At 40.3% G+C, this 17,371-nt stretch overlaps 1 protein-coding gene across 3 annotated transcripts in view; it reads left to right on the top strand.

Moving 5' to 3' along the window:
• The first annotated feature begins 965 nt into the window (after window positions 1–965).
• LOC136257991 (uncharacterized) overlaps window positions 966–17,371 on the top strand; it is a 37,459-nt gene continuing 21,053 nt past the window's right edge. The window contains exons 1-3 of one of the 3 annotated variants that reach the window (XM_066051291.1): window positions 966–1,056; window positions 1,769–1,821; window positions 2,675–2,788. In XM_066051291.1, coding sequence (XP_065907363.1) covers window positions 2,695–2,788 — 94 coding nt within the window. In that variant the 5' untranslated portion in view covers window positions 966–1,056; window positions 1,769–1,821; window positions 2,675–2,694. Of the gene's footprint in view, window positions 1,057–1,581; window positions 1,655–1,768; window positions 1,822–2,674; window positions 2,795–17,371 lie in introns of those variants that run through there. The other 2 variants (XM_066051289.1, XM_066051290.1) reach the window with 2 other exon arrangements.

Here is a 17,371-nt window from a genome sequence, read left to right as displayed (position 1 = left end):
GCTTTTAAAGTAATATTGAATTTATTAAAATGCCCATAACATAATTATACTTGGAAAAACCATGAAAATAATGGGTTAATCATCAGTTGTAAATGCTATGAATTTTATATGAAAATCATGTAAATTTTATGTGTTTGTTTAAACTGGACCACATGCACACATGTGCCAAAACCTTTATACCTATGAAATGGCTTTTGGCATTTTGTGCATGCTAGCTAATTTTAACTACGCCGACGCGTATATACATATAAGTGTTGGTATACATGATTGTATGAATCAGCTGCAATATTATTAATATACTAATGTGAAATTTCCATGGAAATTTTGGGTTCTTACATATGCCAAATTGCTAGCCCAGCGGTCAATTGATTAAACAAATGCAGAAATTCCTATGAAATGTTTGGCTACTTTTGTAAGACCAATGAATCAGCTGCACAAATGACACATAGCAATGTATGCTGAAACTGTTATATGAATTCTAATAATGATTGAGCTGTATCCTACAGTATATAGCTATATAAGGACATTATATACTAGTGCATTATGTTGCGGTATGCATGATCATGAGTTTAAATGTATAATGCTACTAGCTCTAACTTGATAGCAAGTCATAAGGCAACCAGGCAATTGAAAGATGTATAGCTAGTTTCACTTAAAGCACTGAAGCTTATGCAGCCAGACAAATCAGCTAACTATTAAACTCTCCATTACGTTTAACTAGTAGCTTTGAGCTTGAATCAGCCATGTGAACTTGAGGCAGCCATGTGAACTTGAGGCAGCCATGTGAACTTGAGGCAGCCATGTGAACTTGAGGCAGCCATGTGAACTTGAGGCAGCCATGGCAGCCATGTAAGATTTAAATTTTCCATCATCTCAGTAAGGTGGTGTGCACAAAACAATGGTGTAGTGGTATTTATTTTCGAAATTAAAAAAAACCCGACTTGTACCATTGAGCTGTCTGCATCACGTGATCATATGAATGTAAAAATTCCCCAGCATACCATTTCTGACTGTCGTACCCTTGTAGATGTGAGAATCACTGGCTAAATCAGGCAGGTAAAGCTGTGCTATCAGTCTATAATCTGTATATACCTTGATTACATCACGCTGGTGACTTAGCTATTGCATTGCTGCATGTGTATCATGACTAGTCCGACTGTCCGAGAACCTCGCCGAGAACAGACCGACTGACGAATCAGTGCTCATGTGTTCATCAAGGTTTTGTGTATCTAGATCAGTAGGCTATCTGCGTTACAGTCAGGCAGCAGCGCGATCAAAAACAGCGATCAAAAGCAGCTCAGCTGTATATAGGCGCCACCAGGGCGCACTGGTGCAAGTCGAAAAAAATGAACAACGAAAAGGTGTGCCTTGCCAAACTGAACGATGAAAGGTGGGGTCGTGCTGTTTCCCATCTACGTAGTTCGAAAAACGTAATTCGGCACAAAGAGGTGTAGCTTAGTCTCGCGCGCCCGACACTCGCGCCGGCGCCGGTCTGGCGCGCGAGTTATACTGTGGTATAGCTAGCTAAGTCATTTTAAGCTAAAGTGAATTCATCTATATAGAGAGAACAGCTATAGTAGAAGAAAATATTTTAGTGCTGAATAGCTAATGGACTATATATTTGACTTTATAGTTAATTAGTTATTCAATTAAGGTACATGATTGAAAATTTTATGATAGACTTTTAACTAGTGAAATTTAGATGTCAAGTTTACATAGCTACACTGAAATCCCTGTAATTCCACGTACTTCTGTTGCATTCCATTAGAGGTGTAAAGCTTAATTGAGAAGACTACCTCAAGCCAAAATTGAAGTCACCAGGTAAATTACTTTTATCAAGTAAGTCATGTATGCATGCCCTATACCCAACACCTTATTATGCAGCAAGTACATTATATTATGTATACATACATAGCTGTACACTTTTAAGGAGTGTGTAATCATTAATTTTGTAGAGTTTGCATATGTTGCTAAACTTATAACAATTGTGGAATTACTAATTGAGCCTAACTATTAAAAGTAACTTTGCAAGTTCATACTATAAAATTGCATTCTTTGTAGGATAAGCTATTTATTCTCACTATAATACTGCCAACTTGCAAAGATATTTAACTACACTGTGGGTATATGCGTATGTCCAGCTGTGCATGCTTGACTTTTACCTGAATTTCAATCTCAGAGCTTAGCTACATGCAGTGTTTTAAAAAGTTTTTCAAGACCCCTTTATGATGACATCATGTAACCATTGTAACTTTACCTGACCACTCCAGCCAAATTACTTCTTCATAAGATAAATAACAAGCATATCATATTTCAGCCATTATAATTTTAAAAGGAAAAGTACCACATGCTAGCTGTTCCACTTGTGGCATATAGCAATAGAAATAATAAATGCATGAATTACATCACTATAAAATGCATGCATGCATGCATGCACGCACTTACACTCGCACGCACGCACACACACACGCGCACACACACAATGGTACCTGTGTACAGTATGATACATGTGGCAGTATAGTATTGATAAAAATTTGTAAAGTGTATTCACCTGATGTGTTGTGGTCTTACTATACCATGGAGGATATACTTATACAGTATATCACTACTATATTATAAGTTATTGGTCTGGTGTTAATGATGTTGTGCTATAAATTCTATGTTTGTTATATAGTGCATTATAACCTGTACTGAATGGTACTACTATCAATGGTTACATCTTGGTTTCTACTCTTATCAACTGTACTGTGTGGAGGATGTTATGGGGAAAGTTCTGGTAACTGTACAGGTGAATGTGTGTGCATACATGTGTGTGTGTGTGCGCGTGTGTGTATGCATGCGTGTGTGTGTATGCATGCGTGTGTGTGTGTGCGTGTGTGAGTGAGTGAGTGAGTGAGTGAGTGAGTGAGTGAGTGAGTGAGTGAGTGAGTGAGTGAGTGAGTGAGTGAGTGAGTGAGTGAGTGAGTGAGTGAGTGAGTGAGTGAGTGAGTGAGTGAGTGAGTGAGTGAGTGAGTGAGTGAATGAGTGCATTAGTGAGTGAGTGAGTGAGTGAGTGAGTGAGTGAGTGAGTGAGTGAGTGAGTGAGTGAGTGAGTGAGTGAGTGAGTGAGTGAGTGAGTGAGTGAGTGAGTGAGTGAGTGAGTGAGTGAGTGAGTGAGTGAGTGAGTTAGTGAGTGAGTAAAGCTAATCATTGTTCCAACCTACCCAGCTGTGATATTGGAGACTTGCCAATTGTCCATGTCTCACATCATGGGTGAAGTATACAGGTGGGAGTTTCAGTGCATTCATGGTATAGCTGTAGCTCTAGAAGAAGAGTGTAGAGATGGCCTAATGTTTCACTCAGTAAGCATGAACATGTATATACAGCAACCTTGCAATTGGTCTTTTATATTTTACCAAAGGTACTTCCTACATGTAACATGATAAATACATACACTAATCCCCCATTAAACCCTATATTGGTGTGATGTGGGAAGAAGCCAAAATCAGTCTTTGTAACTGAATGCGTTATCAGTGAAGTAATACATTTTCCCAACTCAATCCTGGAGAATGCTTCAGCAGAGTCAAACTTTTTATACAATTGCTATTTTGAATTGATGAAGTTGGGCTTACATTTATGATAATCATGATAATCTACTGTGCAGGTTTTGTATAGCCCAAGGGAATAATGAAGAGGTTTCCATGGCTTCCAGAAACCCTTTGATCTCATTGGTTTATAATTATACAAAAGTGCAGAAAGGGAAAGAACAGAAGTCACAGTACATTAAAATTCCTTTGGCAATGCAATTATGCTTTTTTGTTCGAATTGAAGGGCAATCATCTTCATGTTTGATGTGTTCTTCATCATTGATGACTATGTGACCAAAATGATATGCAGTATATAGTGAGGCTAGACAATTTTTACAAAGTCATGAAATGTATTTCTTATGCAATAGCTGAGATATCGTACTTTACCTCTATTTTTCTTTGCAGTTATTTCTGTTACCTATTATGTTCATGATCATTTTTGCAATTAATCTATTTTACTCAACTAACTGATATGCTTACTTACAACTGCATAGCGTATAAGGAACCACTTTTACATTGCCACTCATAACATTTTTGTATGAGAGGCCTGACCCAAATTATGCTCAAAGTTTTACCTTTCAAAACTTCCTCTCCTATATATCATTCTTTTTATTCTTGTATACTAACCTATTACTGATTCCAGAAATAATGTTCATTTAGCTTGTCATTTAGTTTTCAAAATGCTAGTTTTTCCAGAATTAATTAGTAGCCATGAATGAAGCATATATTCCATCTTACACATCTTTTTTCTAGCCATAAGTAGTTACAAAAGACTTAGAATAGCTGTACACAGTATTATATTAAAGCTGTATAGCTACAGCTACATGTTTAGTTTGGTAGATCATGATCAACGACTTGAAGAAGACACACTGGTTTAAGATGTACAAGTTTCAGAATTGCAGATAAATGAGATAATCATGCAGTTGAATCCCTGATGCTGGTAGATTGTTAACAAATGATCTGACTGCTCTATTAGAGTATTGTTAGAGTATATCAATCTTTTAGAGGCTTTTCAGCCAGCACTCATAGAATTTCTAGCTAACCATGTCCCTTAATTCCACCAATTATTCCCATGACATCCAATAATTCTAACATTATGCTTGTAGCCATCCTATAAATCCTCATGAAATTGGTGTCCTATATAAATTATGCTGGCATAATAAGCGCAGGCCTATTGTACAAATAGTGATGTCATTCACACTTGGTGCTTGTGACAAATATAGTCCTTCAGGGGCTACTCAGTAGTACTACTGCCTGAGGGCAATGATAGCTGCTTTGCATACATAAAGCATCTTAAATACCGAAAGTTGCACAGTGACATATTATGTCAAGCATCTAAAGTATGGAGCAATTTCTGCTACTTATAAGGGTAAGTGTTCAGTAATTGGCCATGTCAGGTACTGATAATACATGATTCCTAGTATTGATAACAGCACTTCCTTTGTAACATAGTAGAACACCTTAAATCACACAGCTTGTCTAGCCTAATTTAAGTACTGTACTTTTCAACACAAGATCACATGTTTCATGCAACTTACCACCCGGGGCCAGACTCAAAGACAGTAACCAGTATCTGTAAATTTTTGTACTTTGATAGTGTGTATTACAACATATAGAACTGGGAACTGTGCAAGTTATGGTGTCCATAGCAAGGTGCTAAATACTGATGAAAGTTCGCTGTGTATGACTGTTCTTGTAAAGTGTTTCAATTTTTCATGCAACGGCTGTGCAAGGTTATATTCCCCAATTTTCAATTTTATGTGCTGATACACATTTCATTACTGGTGCAGCATATGCGCTGTGTTGGTATGTGCTGGACATGCAACATGCTAGAAAAAGTATAGTGACAGGCTGGACTCGGTAGTCCCTGTGCCCATGAAAGCTAACCCACATGGAGAGATATCAGCAGATGAACCTGCTGCCACAAATACTGTGTTTGCACTAATACCTGTATCACACATGCAGAGGTGGCATTATGTAACCGCATGTTGTGTTACATCTACACGCATGAGATAATGTGAGGTGTTCATCAAATGGAGCTGCACCTTTGTAACTCATGTATTGGAGTATAATGATATGTGTCACACAGCATACCTGATTCCAAACACAATGTGCACAAAACCTGCACCTAATATATGCTCAATGCCATTGCCACCTACTTTTGTCACAAATTTTAGTTTGTCAGCATCCTTATCTGCTTTACATGGCTGCTAGGTGAAATGTATTTCTCAGAGATATAACAATTATGGACCGCTTAAGGTTTCATCCTTCATAACTTGGCCTTAGAAAATTTGTAGAACAACGAACTTTTTAACACTGCTAGATCTGCTATCTCCCAACACATGCTAAATTTCAGTCCCACAATCTAAAGCATAGGAAAATGGTGGTGATAATTGTTGTGGGCATGCGTCCATCAATTATCAACCGTGTAAGTATCAATTACCTATTATCGACCTATTTCAAGAAACTATGAATATCATGCTATGAATTTGCAATACTAAGTTTAGCTAATTGATTTGTGCATATCTCTTATACTGAATGTTTTAAATAGGCCCTTCTTACGCTAAGTGTTACAGTGCTATCATAGCTGTATTGCAATTGCATACTCCACACACATAAAGGTCACTGTCATCTTGTAAACACTGGCTGTGAATCCACTTCTTGCACCTTTCATTAGTGCACTCAACCTACTTCCTCATCAACTTTCCAGCATTAGAAATCATCTTGGTACAGTCCAAAGCATACCGCACATTCTTTGCTAGATATCTCCCTGTTTTGGACCCCATATTTATCATCATAATTATGCTTCTACTTCTGAGTCAGAAGATGGTTCAGCTGCTACTGGTAGCAGTTTCTGTATCTTATTCCCAGATCTCTTTGACTTTGAAACTTTTGCTTTAATTTTTCTTCCTCCTTTTTTTCTCAATTCAGCTTTATTCTTCTTTTCCTCTTCTTTCTCTTCTCATTTCTTTTCACGCTCTTCCTTTCTCTTTGCCTTTTGCTCCTCTTCCTCTTTTTTCTTTACAATTAATAGTGCCAAAAGATTCAGCACTTGTAAGCACTCTAGATATTGACTTTGTCTTGTTATATCTTTTGGTGGCACTCTTTGTTCATCCAAAATTTCCTTCAGTTTTGTGACAAACCTTCTAGTGTTTGCCAAACTTGCAGAAAGACTGTAAGACTTGTTTACTGATTGCTCTACAATCCCATTGGTTGTGATGACACTATCACTTACAGTAGCTGTGGTGATGCCATTGTCTTTGGGATCCAGAATAACATTTGTTCCTCATCTACTACAGAAGTGCCAGCCAGTACCAAATCTTCTGGAAAGTCATCAGGGTGCTGTTGTCGTAGCCATTCCACATATATTTGATCATCATATATGTCATAGCCACTGTCCTATTTTCTTTGAAACAAATTGCTTTGATCTTCACTTAGTGAAGCAGCTGATGGCCCAGGATCATTTTCTACCCAACCACTTTCAAATTCATCTTGTTCAGTGCTTTTAGTTAGACTCACTGGGCTTTGTCACTTAGAAATTACATATGGCTTGTTAGCAGTGGGGTCAAATGGTCAAATGGATAGACATCAATTTTTCGAAAGCCATGTGCAATAGTTGTGCTTGGCTCTATAGACAAAAACCATGTAAGCTTTGTTGAAGAGCAAAGAGAACTAAAATTTTGTGACTGCCCTACCAGGATGGTCAGTTGTGTACTCATGACACGCTCTAGCCCAATGCTTTTTCAAAAAAGGTGACATCAAGTGGCCCACATGAGTGGTACAGGGTGGCAAACAAAAAGTGTAATTTTATTTTCTGCTACAAATATGATATCCTCCAAGCTATAGTGTGATGAATCCCCATCTAAAAGTAACAGCACTAGTGAAATACTTTTGATGAACAGTTTCTTAAGCCACTCATAAAATAGCTCATGGTCTGTCCACCCTTGATGTGACTTACCATATTCTGTACCTGGAACCTCTCCCCTTGTCCATTCATAGTTCAAACACTCACCCTTGATTGGGGGTAGCATGGTACCAACAACATTAGCACAAGATAAGATGGTGATTTGTGCCGTGTTCCCTGAGATGGTCCATAAACCTTCTTTATTAGTTTTAGGTGCAACATGTTTAGCTGTCTATGGTTATGCGGCATACCTGACTCATCCATATTGTAGGTGTATCCATCAGGCGATTAATCTCAATGGTTTTCTTTAGCAAATAAAAAGTAATGATCTAGTGCTGGCTGACTTACAGCACTGGATCTGCAGTGTGACAGAGGATCTGACGTTTGCAAGGAAGTAACTCAGGGTGTCTTTTCATAAATATGACCACCACTGAATTTGACCATGGGTAACCCCTTGTGAGTTCTTTTCTTCTCCACCAGCCTGTCGTTAGGTAGCCTCGTGGTCTTGGTTAGTTCTGTATTTCACTCATCCAGATAGTTTGTTTTTAGCATTGTCAGTGGATCATTGTGCTGTACTCACTCCCATTTTATTCGAGATGACTGCATTCATTGCTTTGATCATGGATTAATCTTCCCACAGTTTGCGTCGCTTAATTTCCCCAGTATGCTTTCTACTCGATCGCATGCAATCTCTTCCATCCTTGCTAAGCAGTATCAGATTGTTTCCATTTAGGTATAGCAAGAGGCAACAAAAGGTCTCATAGTTAAAGCGTCTGTAAAATCAGTGGATGCCAACTGGTTGATAATACGTAGGTGCAGCTTACTGGTCAATAATAGGTGGTGGTGGTGGTGATGGTGGTGGTGGTGGTGGTGGTGGTGGTGGTGGTCGATAATTGGTGAGTTAAGTTAAAGGAATCAAGACACACGGTAGTGTGTCGTGCGGCCCAAGTAGCCGGCGCGCCACACCCGTGAGTATATTGACAGGAAGAACGAAAATGTCATTTTCACACCTTTGTATCTCAGTGATCACTTATCCGATTGGAACCAAATTTGCTACACAGTTGCCCGCCAGCCAGGGGAGTCTACATTCCAAATTTCAAGGAAATCGCTCCAGCCATTTCCGAGATACGAGCTGCCAAAGTTTCGTTTTTTTTTCTTCGTTTTTTTTTTCTTCTTCTTCGTCTTTTCGCACACTTGCAAAAATTGCTATAACAAGCAAACGCGTACTCCGATCGCCTTGAAATTTGGCACACAGAAAGGGAGTCCAACGGCGAATCCTAGCATCAAATTTGGTACAAATGCGATGAATGGTTGAGGAGTTATGACCGATTATTCGCGTAAAACAAGATCGATTTGTTGTCACGCCTACAGGGTAAACCGCTTCATGGAATGAGTTGAAAATTGGTATGTAGATGGAGTAACCATCGTAGGAGTGCCTTTTGGTGGTTTGAAAGGAATCGAGATAAAGACCACGGAGATATGACACAAAACCCAACCTGTGTCACAATTACGCGATCGATTTTTATGAATAAAAAAGCATTAGTTTTCACGCCTACTAGGCAAACCGCTTAGAGCAATGAGCTGAAAATCGGTCTATAGCTGGAATAATCTTCATAGAAAGTTCTTGCAGTAGTACAGAAGAATCGGATTACAAACCACTGAGTTATGATTCGAAAGCCAACTCCGTGTAGCAAATGCGAGATCGAGATACTCTAATAGAACAGTCACCCTAATAGAGCATTTGACTAATTTATTTATTCCATTATAGAATTTTATTACATCACAAGTTATTCTGTAGGGAGTTCAGCTGCAAACAGTTAATCTTATAGACAGTTCAGCAAGAATACAGTCACCATGTGGAGAGTTAAGCAAATATATCACTATAGAGATTCAGAACATTACAAGTCACACTGAAGAAAGTTCAGCTATAAACAAGTCATGCACTGTGTAGAGAATTCAGCTACAATTAAGTCACTCTCTAATGAATTCAGTTACACAGAATTCAGCTACACACAAGTCACTGTGGAGAGTGTTCAGCTACAAACAAATTACCCTTTAGAGTGATCAGCTACAAACAAAACACTTTGCAGGGTGTTCAGCTGCAACAAATCAACCTTTAGAGCGATCAGCAATGAACAAATCAACACAAATCACCCTGTAGAGAGTTCAGCTACAAGAAAATCATCCTGTAGAGACATCAGCTAGAAACTAGACACAATGTAAGGAGTTCAGCTAAAAGCAATCACCCTGCAGAGAGATCAGCTACAAACAAATCACCTTATAGAGAGTTCAGGTACAAACAGATTACCTGTAGAGAGATCGGCTACAAACAAATCAACCTGCAGAGAGATCAGCTACACACAAATCAACTTGTAGAGAGATCAGCTACAAACAAATCACCCTGTAGAGAGATCAGCTAGAAACTACACACAATGTAAGGAGTTCAGCTACAAGCAAATCACCCTGTAGAGAGTTCAGCTACAAACAAACCAACCTGTTGAGCGATCAGCTAGAAACAAATTACCCTGAAGAGAGGTCAGCTACAAAAAATCACCCTGTAGAGATATCAGCTAGAAACAAATCACCCTGAAGAGAGGTCAGCTACAAAAAATCACCTTGTAGAGAAATCAACTACAAACAAAACACTTTGCAGAGAGTTCAGCTACAAACAAATCAACCTTTAGAACGATCAGCAACAAACAAATCAACCTGTAGAGAGATAAGCTAGAAACAAATCACCCTGTAGAGAGTTCAGCTAAAACAAATCAATCTGCAGAGAGATCAGCTACGTACAAATCACCTTATAGATAGTTCAGCTACCAACAAATTACCTTGTAGAGAGATCGGCTACAAACAAATCACCCTGTAGAGAGATCAGCTAGAAACTAGACACAAAGTAAGGAGTTCAGCTACAAGCAAATTACCCTGTAGAGAGTTCATCTACAAACAAATCAACCTGCAGAGCAATCAGCTAGAAACAAATCACCGTGAAGAGAGGTCAGCTACAAAAAATCACCCTGTAGAGAGATCAGCTACAAACAAATTGCCCTGTAGAGAGATCGGCTACAAACAAATCAACCTGCAGAGAGATCAGCTACACACAAATCAACTTGTAGAGAGTTCAGCTACAAACAAATTACCCTGTAGAGAGATCGGCTACAAACAAATCAGCCTGTAGAGAGTTCAGCTAAAACAAATCAACCTGCAGAGAGATCAACTACAAACAAATCACCTTATAGAGAGTTCAGCTACAAACAAATTACCCTATAGAGAGATCGGCTACAAACAAATCAACCTGCAGAGAGATCAGCTACACACAAATCAACTTGTAGAGAGATCAGCTACAAACAAATCACCCTGTAGAGAGATCAGCTAGAAACTACACACAATGTAAGGAGTTCAGCTACAAATAAATCACCCTGTAGAGAGTTCAGCTAAAACAAATCAACCTGCAGAGAGATCAGCTACAAACAAATCACCTTTTAGACAGTTCAGATACAAACAAATTACCTTGTAGAGAGATCGGCTACAAACAAATCAACCTGCAGAGAGATCAGCTACACACAATTCAATTTGTAGAGAGATCAGCTACAAACAAATCACCGAAACTACACACAATGTAAGGAGTTCAGCTACAAGCAAATCACCGTGTAGAGAGTTCAGCTACAAACAAACCAACCTGTAGAGCGATCAGCTAGAAACAAATCACCCTGAAGAGAGGTCAGCTACAAAAAATCACCCTGTAGAGATATCAGCTAGAAATAAATCACCCTGAAGAGAGGTCAGCTACAAAAAATCACCTTGTAGAGAGATCAACTACAAACAAATCTGCAGAGAGATTAGCTACATACAAATCACCTTATAGATAGTTCAGCTACAAACAAATCACTCTGTAGAGAGATCAGCTAGAAACTACACACAATGTAAGGAGTTCAGCTACAAACAAATCACCCTGTAGAGAGATCAGCTACAAACTAGACACAAAGTAAGGAGTTCAGCTACAAGCAAGTTACCCTGTAGAGAGTTCATCTACAAGCAAATCAACCTGCAGAGCAATCAACTAGAAACAAATCACCCTGAAGAGAGGTCAGCTACAAAAAATCACCCTGTAGAGAGATCAGCTAGAAACAAATCACCCTGAAGAGAGGTCAGCTACAAAAAAATCACCCTGTAGAGAGATCAGCTACAAACAAATCACCCTGAAGAGAGGTCAGCTACAAACAAAACACTTTGCAGAGAATTCAGCTACAAACAAATCAGCTTGTAGAGAGATCAGTTACACACAAATCAACCTGTAGAGAGATAAGCTAGAAACAAATCACCCTGTAGAGAGTTCAGCTACAAGCAAAACACCCTGTAGAGAGTTCAGCAACAAAGAAACCACCATGTAGAGAGTTCAGCTGCAAACAAATCGCCTTATAGAGAGTTCAGCTGCAAACAAATCACCCTGTAGAGAGATCAGCTAGAAACTAGACACAATGTAAGGAGTTCAGCTACAAGTAAATCACCCTGTAGAGAGTTCAGCTAAAACAAATCAACCTGCAGAGAGATCAGCTACAAATAAATCACTTTATAGACAGTTCAGCTACAAACAAATTACCTTGTAGAGAGATCGGCTGCAAATTAATCAACCTGCAGAGAGATCAGCTACACACAAATCAACTTGTAGAGAGATCAGCTACAAACAAATCACCCTGTAGAGAGATCAGCTAGAAACTAGATACAATGCAAGGAGTTCAGCTACAAGCAAAATCACCCTTTAGTGAGTTCAGCTACAAACAAATCAACCTGCAGTGAGATCACCCACAAAAACGCACTTGTACAGAGTTCAGCTACAAAGAAATTACCCCGTAGAGAATTCAGCTAGAAGAAGTCACCTTGTAAAGAGTTCAGCTACAAAGAAACCATCATGTAGAGAGTTCAGCTGCAAACAAATCACCCAGTAGAAAGATCAGCTAGAAGAAGTTACCTTGTAGAGAGTTCAGTTACAAAGAAACCATCATATAGAGAGTTCAGCTACAACAATTCACCCTGTAGAAATATCAGCTAGAAGAAGTCACCTTGTAGAGTGTTCAGTTACAAAGAAACCATCATGTAGAGAGTTCAGCTGCAAACAAATCACTCTGTAGAGAGTTCAGCTACAAAGAAACCACCATGTAGAGAGTTCAGCCTCATACAAACCACCTTGTAGAAAATTCAACTACAACAAATCACCCTGTAGAGAAGAAGTTACCTTGTAGAGAGTTCAGCTAAAAAGAAACCATCATGTAGGGAGTTCAGCTACAAAGACACCACCATGTAGAGAGTTTAGCTGCAAACAAATCACCTGTAGAGAGTTCAGCTAGAAACAAACCACCCAGTAGAGAGATCAGCTGGACGAAGTCACCTTGTAGAGAGTTCAGCTACAAAGAAACCATCATGTAGAGAGTTCAGCTGCAAACAAATCACCCTGCAGAGAGTTCAGCTACAAAAAAATCACCCTGTAGAGAGTTCAGCTAGATGAAGTCACCTTATAGAGAGTTCAGCTACAAAGAAACCATCATGTAGAGAGTTCGGCTACAAAGACACCACCATGTAGAGAGTTTAGCTGCAACAAATCACCTGTAGAGAGTTCAGCTAGAAACAACATACCCTGTAGAGAGACCAGCTAGAAGAGGTTATCTTGTAGAGAGTTCAGCTACAAAGAAACCATCCTGTAGAGAGTTCGGCTACAAAGGCACCACCATGTAGAGAGTTTAGCTGCAAACAAATCACCTGTAGAGAGTTCAGCTAGAAACAAAATACCCTGTAGAGAGACCAGCTAGAAGAGGTTATCTTGTAGAGAGTTCAGCTACAAAGAAACCATCCTGTATATAGTTCAGCTACATTTCAAGTCACCCAGTAGAGAGATCAGCTGCAAAAAAATATCCTGTGGGGCATAATGGGCATGTAATAAATATATGCATATAATTTGTATAATTACTAATAAAATCAAAATAATTGAAGTACTAAAATTCTTCTTTAAGTTCTTTTCTTCTTCCTGTAGTAAAGAAAAAAACACATGGGTTAAAAAGTCCCAAAGCCAGCCATAGGCCGGCTTTGCAGTATACAAATACAAAAAGAAGTGATATCTAATCAAAAACAGCCAAGCTGTAAAAAAAGGTGCGGCCCCCAAAAAGGCCATGGTGAAAAAAAGATGTGAAATCCAAGGTGGCGGCCAAGAAATGGCTGTGATGGTAGGTTAATGGTTACATTTTAATAACAACAATTCAGGTGAATTTGGTGCCAAGAACAAGCGGCACAAAATTCACCTGAATTGTCGTTATTAAAATGTAACCATTAACCTACCATCACAGCCATTTCTTGGCCGCCACCTTGGATTTCACATCTTTTTTTCACCATGGCCTTTTTGGGGGCCGCACCTTTTTTTACAGCTTGGCTGTTTTTGATTAGATATAAATTCCTTCCCTCAAGAGAATTTATACTAATAGAACAGTCAAGTGCACTCATTACCAATTGTTAATTACCATAGGAAACATAATTCACAGAAATCTCTAATGGTTGAGTAATGTAGAAAAGTCTTTTAAATCAATGCTGTAATGGTAGCAATTTGAAATGTAATGATTTTAGCTGTAACAGTAATATATTTTGACAACATAATGTTGAAATATTATTGTTATTAGTCACTATCACACTATGAACCTGCAAAGAAGGTTACTGAATAGCAGGGAGTCAGAAATATGTTACTAAAACTCTGTTGGATACCAGACCAGGTGGTGACTTGATCTACAGAGAGATTGCAGCCTAGGCAAATGCCTGAGGAGCCACACAGTCTGGGATCCAAGATTTCTTCTAGGCAGGAGTCTATTATCCTTTTTGAATTTCCAATTATTCTTTCTGGTATTTCTTTTCAAATTTACCTATTATTCCTGGATTTTGTGCAAAAACAAGCATATTAGTGAAAGTTTTTGCAAAAGTGACTACTATTAGGGCTGTACCTATACCGATATTATATTGATATCGGTACCGATATTACAAGTATCGGTATCAGTCAATTACAAGTCTATAGTACAGATACTTCACTTGAGTAGTGTAAGTACTAGTAAAGTACTATACCGTACGTAGACTCTGGTTATTAGGTGCATGCGCTTATAATTTTTGGAGGAATTATTTGTGAAAATTACTATGCTTGTAAAGCACATGCGCTTATAAATTACGGTAAGGAGTTTCTGCTAAGGAGTGCATTAGTTATGCCCACTACAGTTTTCAAGTGATTTGAACACCAGTTAATAGTTTGCTTCAGTTGGGAAATGGATATCCTTAGTTAAAAGTCAGGTAGCTACAGCTATCATTATTACAGACGGCAGTATCTGCTAGACACAGGCTTGGCAAGGCACTGAGTGTGTTGTGACATGTCTGATGCATTCTGACAATTTTTTGCTGCAATTCTATATAGTACGAGGTTGCAGAGGCGATTTCAACCATATGCGCTTAACAAACAGGTGTCTAACACAAGTCTACCATATGCGCTTAACAGGGTGGTTCTATGTGTATCTTGTCCTTACAATACATCATCATTACATCATTGTGTAGTATATACTACAGTAGTAGGGAATATGTAGTTAATAGTAACACTGGTAATATGGTAACATGGGTAGCACCAGTAACATGAGTAGTACTGGTATCATGGGTAGCACTGGTAACATGGGTAGCACGGGTAGCACTGGTGACATTGGTAGCATGGGTAGCACTGGTAGCATGGGTAGCACTGGTAACATGGATAGCACTGGTAGCATGGGTAGCACTGGTAACATGGGTAGCACTGGTAGCACTGGTAACATGGGTAGCACTGGTAACATGGATAGCACTGGTAGCATGGGTAGCACTGGTAACATGGGTAGCACTGGTAGCACTGGTAACATGGGTAGCACTGGTAGCACTGGTAACATGGGTAGCACTGGTAACATGGGTAGCACTGGTAACATGGGTAACACTGGTAACATGGGTAGCACTGGTAGCACTGGTAACATGGGTAGCACTGGTAACATGGGTAGCACTGGTAGCATGGGTAGCACTGGTAACATGGGTAGCACTGGTAGCACTGGTAACATGAGTAGCACTGGTAGCATGGGTAGCACTGGTAACATTGGTAGCATGGGTAGCACTGGTAACATGGGTAGCACTGGTAACATGGGTAGCATGGGTAGCACCGGTAACATGGGTAGCACTGGTAACATGGGTAGTACTGGTAACATGGGTAGCACTGGTAACATGGGTAGCACTGGTAGCATGGGTAGCATGGGTAGCACTGGTAACATGGGTAGCACTGGTAGCGTGGGTAGCACTGGTAACATGGGTAGCACTGGTAGCATGGGTAGCATGGGTAGCACTGGTAACATGGGTAGCATAGGTTGCACTGGTAACAGGGGTAGCACTGGTAACATGGGTAACACTGGTAACATGGGTAGCACTGGTAGCACTGGTAACATGGGTAGCACTGGTAACATGGGTAGCACTGGTAGCATGGGTAGCACTGGTAACATGGGTAGCACTGGTAGCACTGGTAACATGAGTAGCACTGGTAGCATGGGTAGCACTGGTAACATTGGTAGCATGGGTAGCACTGGTAACATGGGTAGCACTGGTAACATGGGTAGCATGGGTAGCACTGGTAACATGGGTAGCACTGGTAGCATGGGTAGCACTGGTAACATGGGTAGCATGGGTAGCACTGGTAACATGGGTAGCATGGGTAGCACTGGTAACATGGGTAGCACTGGTAACATGGGTAGCACTGGTAGCATGGGTAGCACTGGTAACATGGGTAGCACTGGTAGCACTGGTAACATGAGTAGCACTGGTAGCATGGGTAGCACTGGTAACATTGGTAGCATGGGTAGCACTGGTAACATGGGTAGCACTGGTAACATGGGTAGCATGGGTAGCACCGGTAACATGGGTAGCACTGGTAACATGGGTAGCACTGGTAACATGGGTAGCACTGGTAACATGGGTAGCACTGGTAGCATGGGTAGCATGGGTAGCACTGGTAACATGGGTAGCACTGGTAGCGTGGGTAGCACTGGTAACATGGGTAGCACTGGTAGCATGGGTAGCACTGGTAACATGGGTAGCATAGGTTGCACTGGTAACATGGGTAGCACTGGTAACATGGGTAGCATGGGTAGCACTGGTAACATGGGTAGCACTGGTAACATGGGTAGCACTGGTAACATGGGTAGCACTGGTAGCGTGGGTAGCACTGGTAACATGGGTAGCACTGGTAGCATGGGTAGCACTGGTAACATGGGTAGCATAGGTTGCACTGGTAACAGGGGTAGCACTGGTAGCATGGGTAGCATGGGTAGCACTGGTAACATGGGTAGCACTGGTAGCGTGGGTAGCACTGGTAACATGGGTAGCACTGGTAGCATGGGTAGCACTGGTAACATGGGTAGCATAGGTTGCACTGGTAACAGGGGTAGCACTGGTAACATGGGTAGCATGGGTAGCACTGGTAACATGGGTAGCACTGGTAACATGGATAGCACTGGTAACATGGGTAGCACTGGTAGCGTGGGTAGCACTGGTAACATGGGTAGCATGGGTAGCACTGGTAGCATGGGTAGCACTGGTAACATGGGTAGCATAGGTTGCACTGGTAACAGGGGTAGCACTGGTAGCATGGGTAGCATGGGTAGCACTGGTAACATGGGTAGCACTGGTAACATGGGTAGCACTGGTAGCGTGGGTAGCACTGGTAACATGGGTAGCACTGGTAGCATGGGTAGCACTGGTAGCATGGGTAGCACTGGTAACATTGGTAACATGGGTTGCACTGGTAACATGGTAACATGGGTAGCACTGGTAACATGGGTAGCACTGATAGCATGTACGCAGCAGTACTGTAATTATCACACAG

Source organism: Dysidea avara, chromosome 6 (genome assembly GCF_963678975.1).
Source record: "Dysidea avara chromosome 6, odDysAvar1.4, whole genome shotgun sequence".
In the NCBI taxonomy this organism is placed as follows: Eukaryota; Metazoa; Porifera; class Demospongiae; order Dictyoceratida; family Dysideidae; genus Dysidea; species Dysidea avara.
The sequence above is the reverse complement of the archived record's forward strand: the minus strand, read 5'-3'. Positions and strand labels throughout refer to the sequence as shown.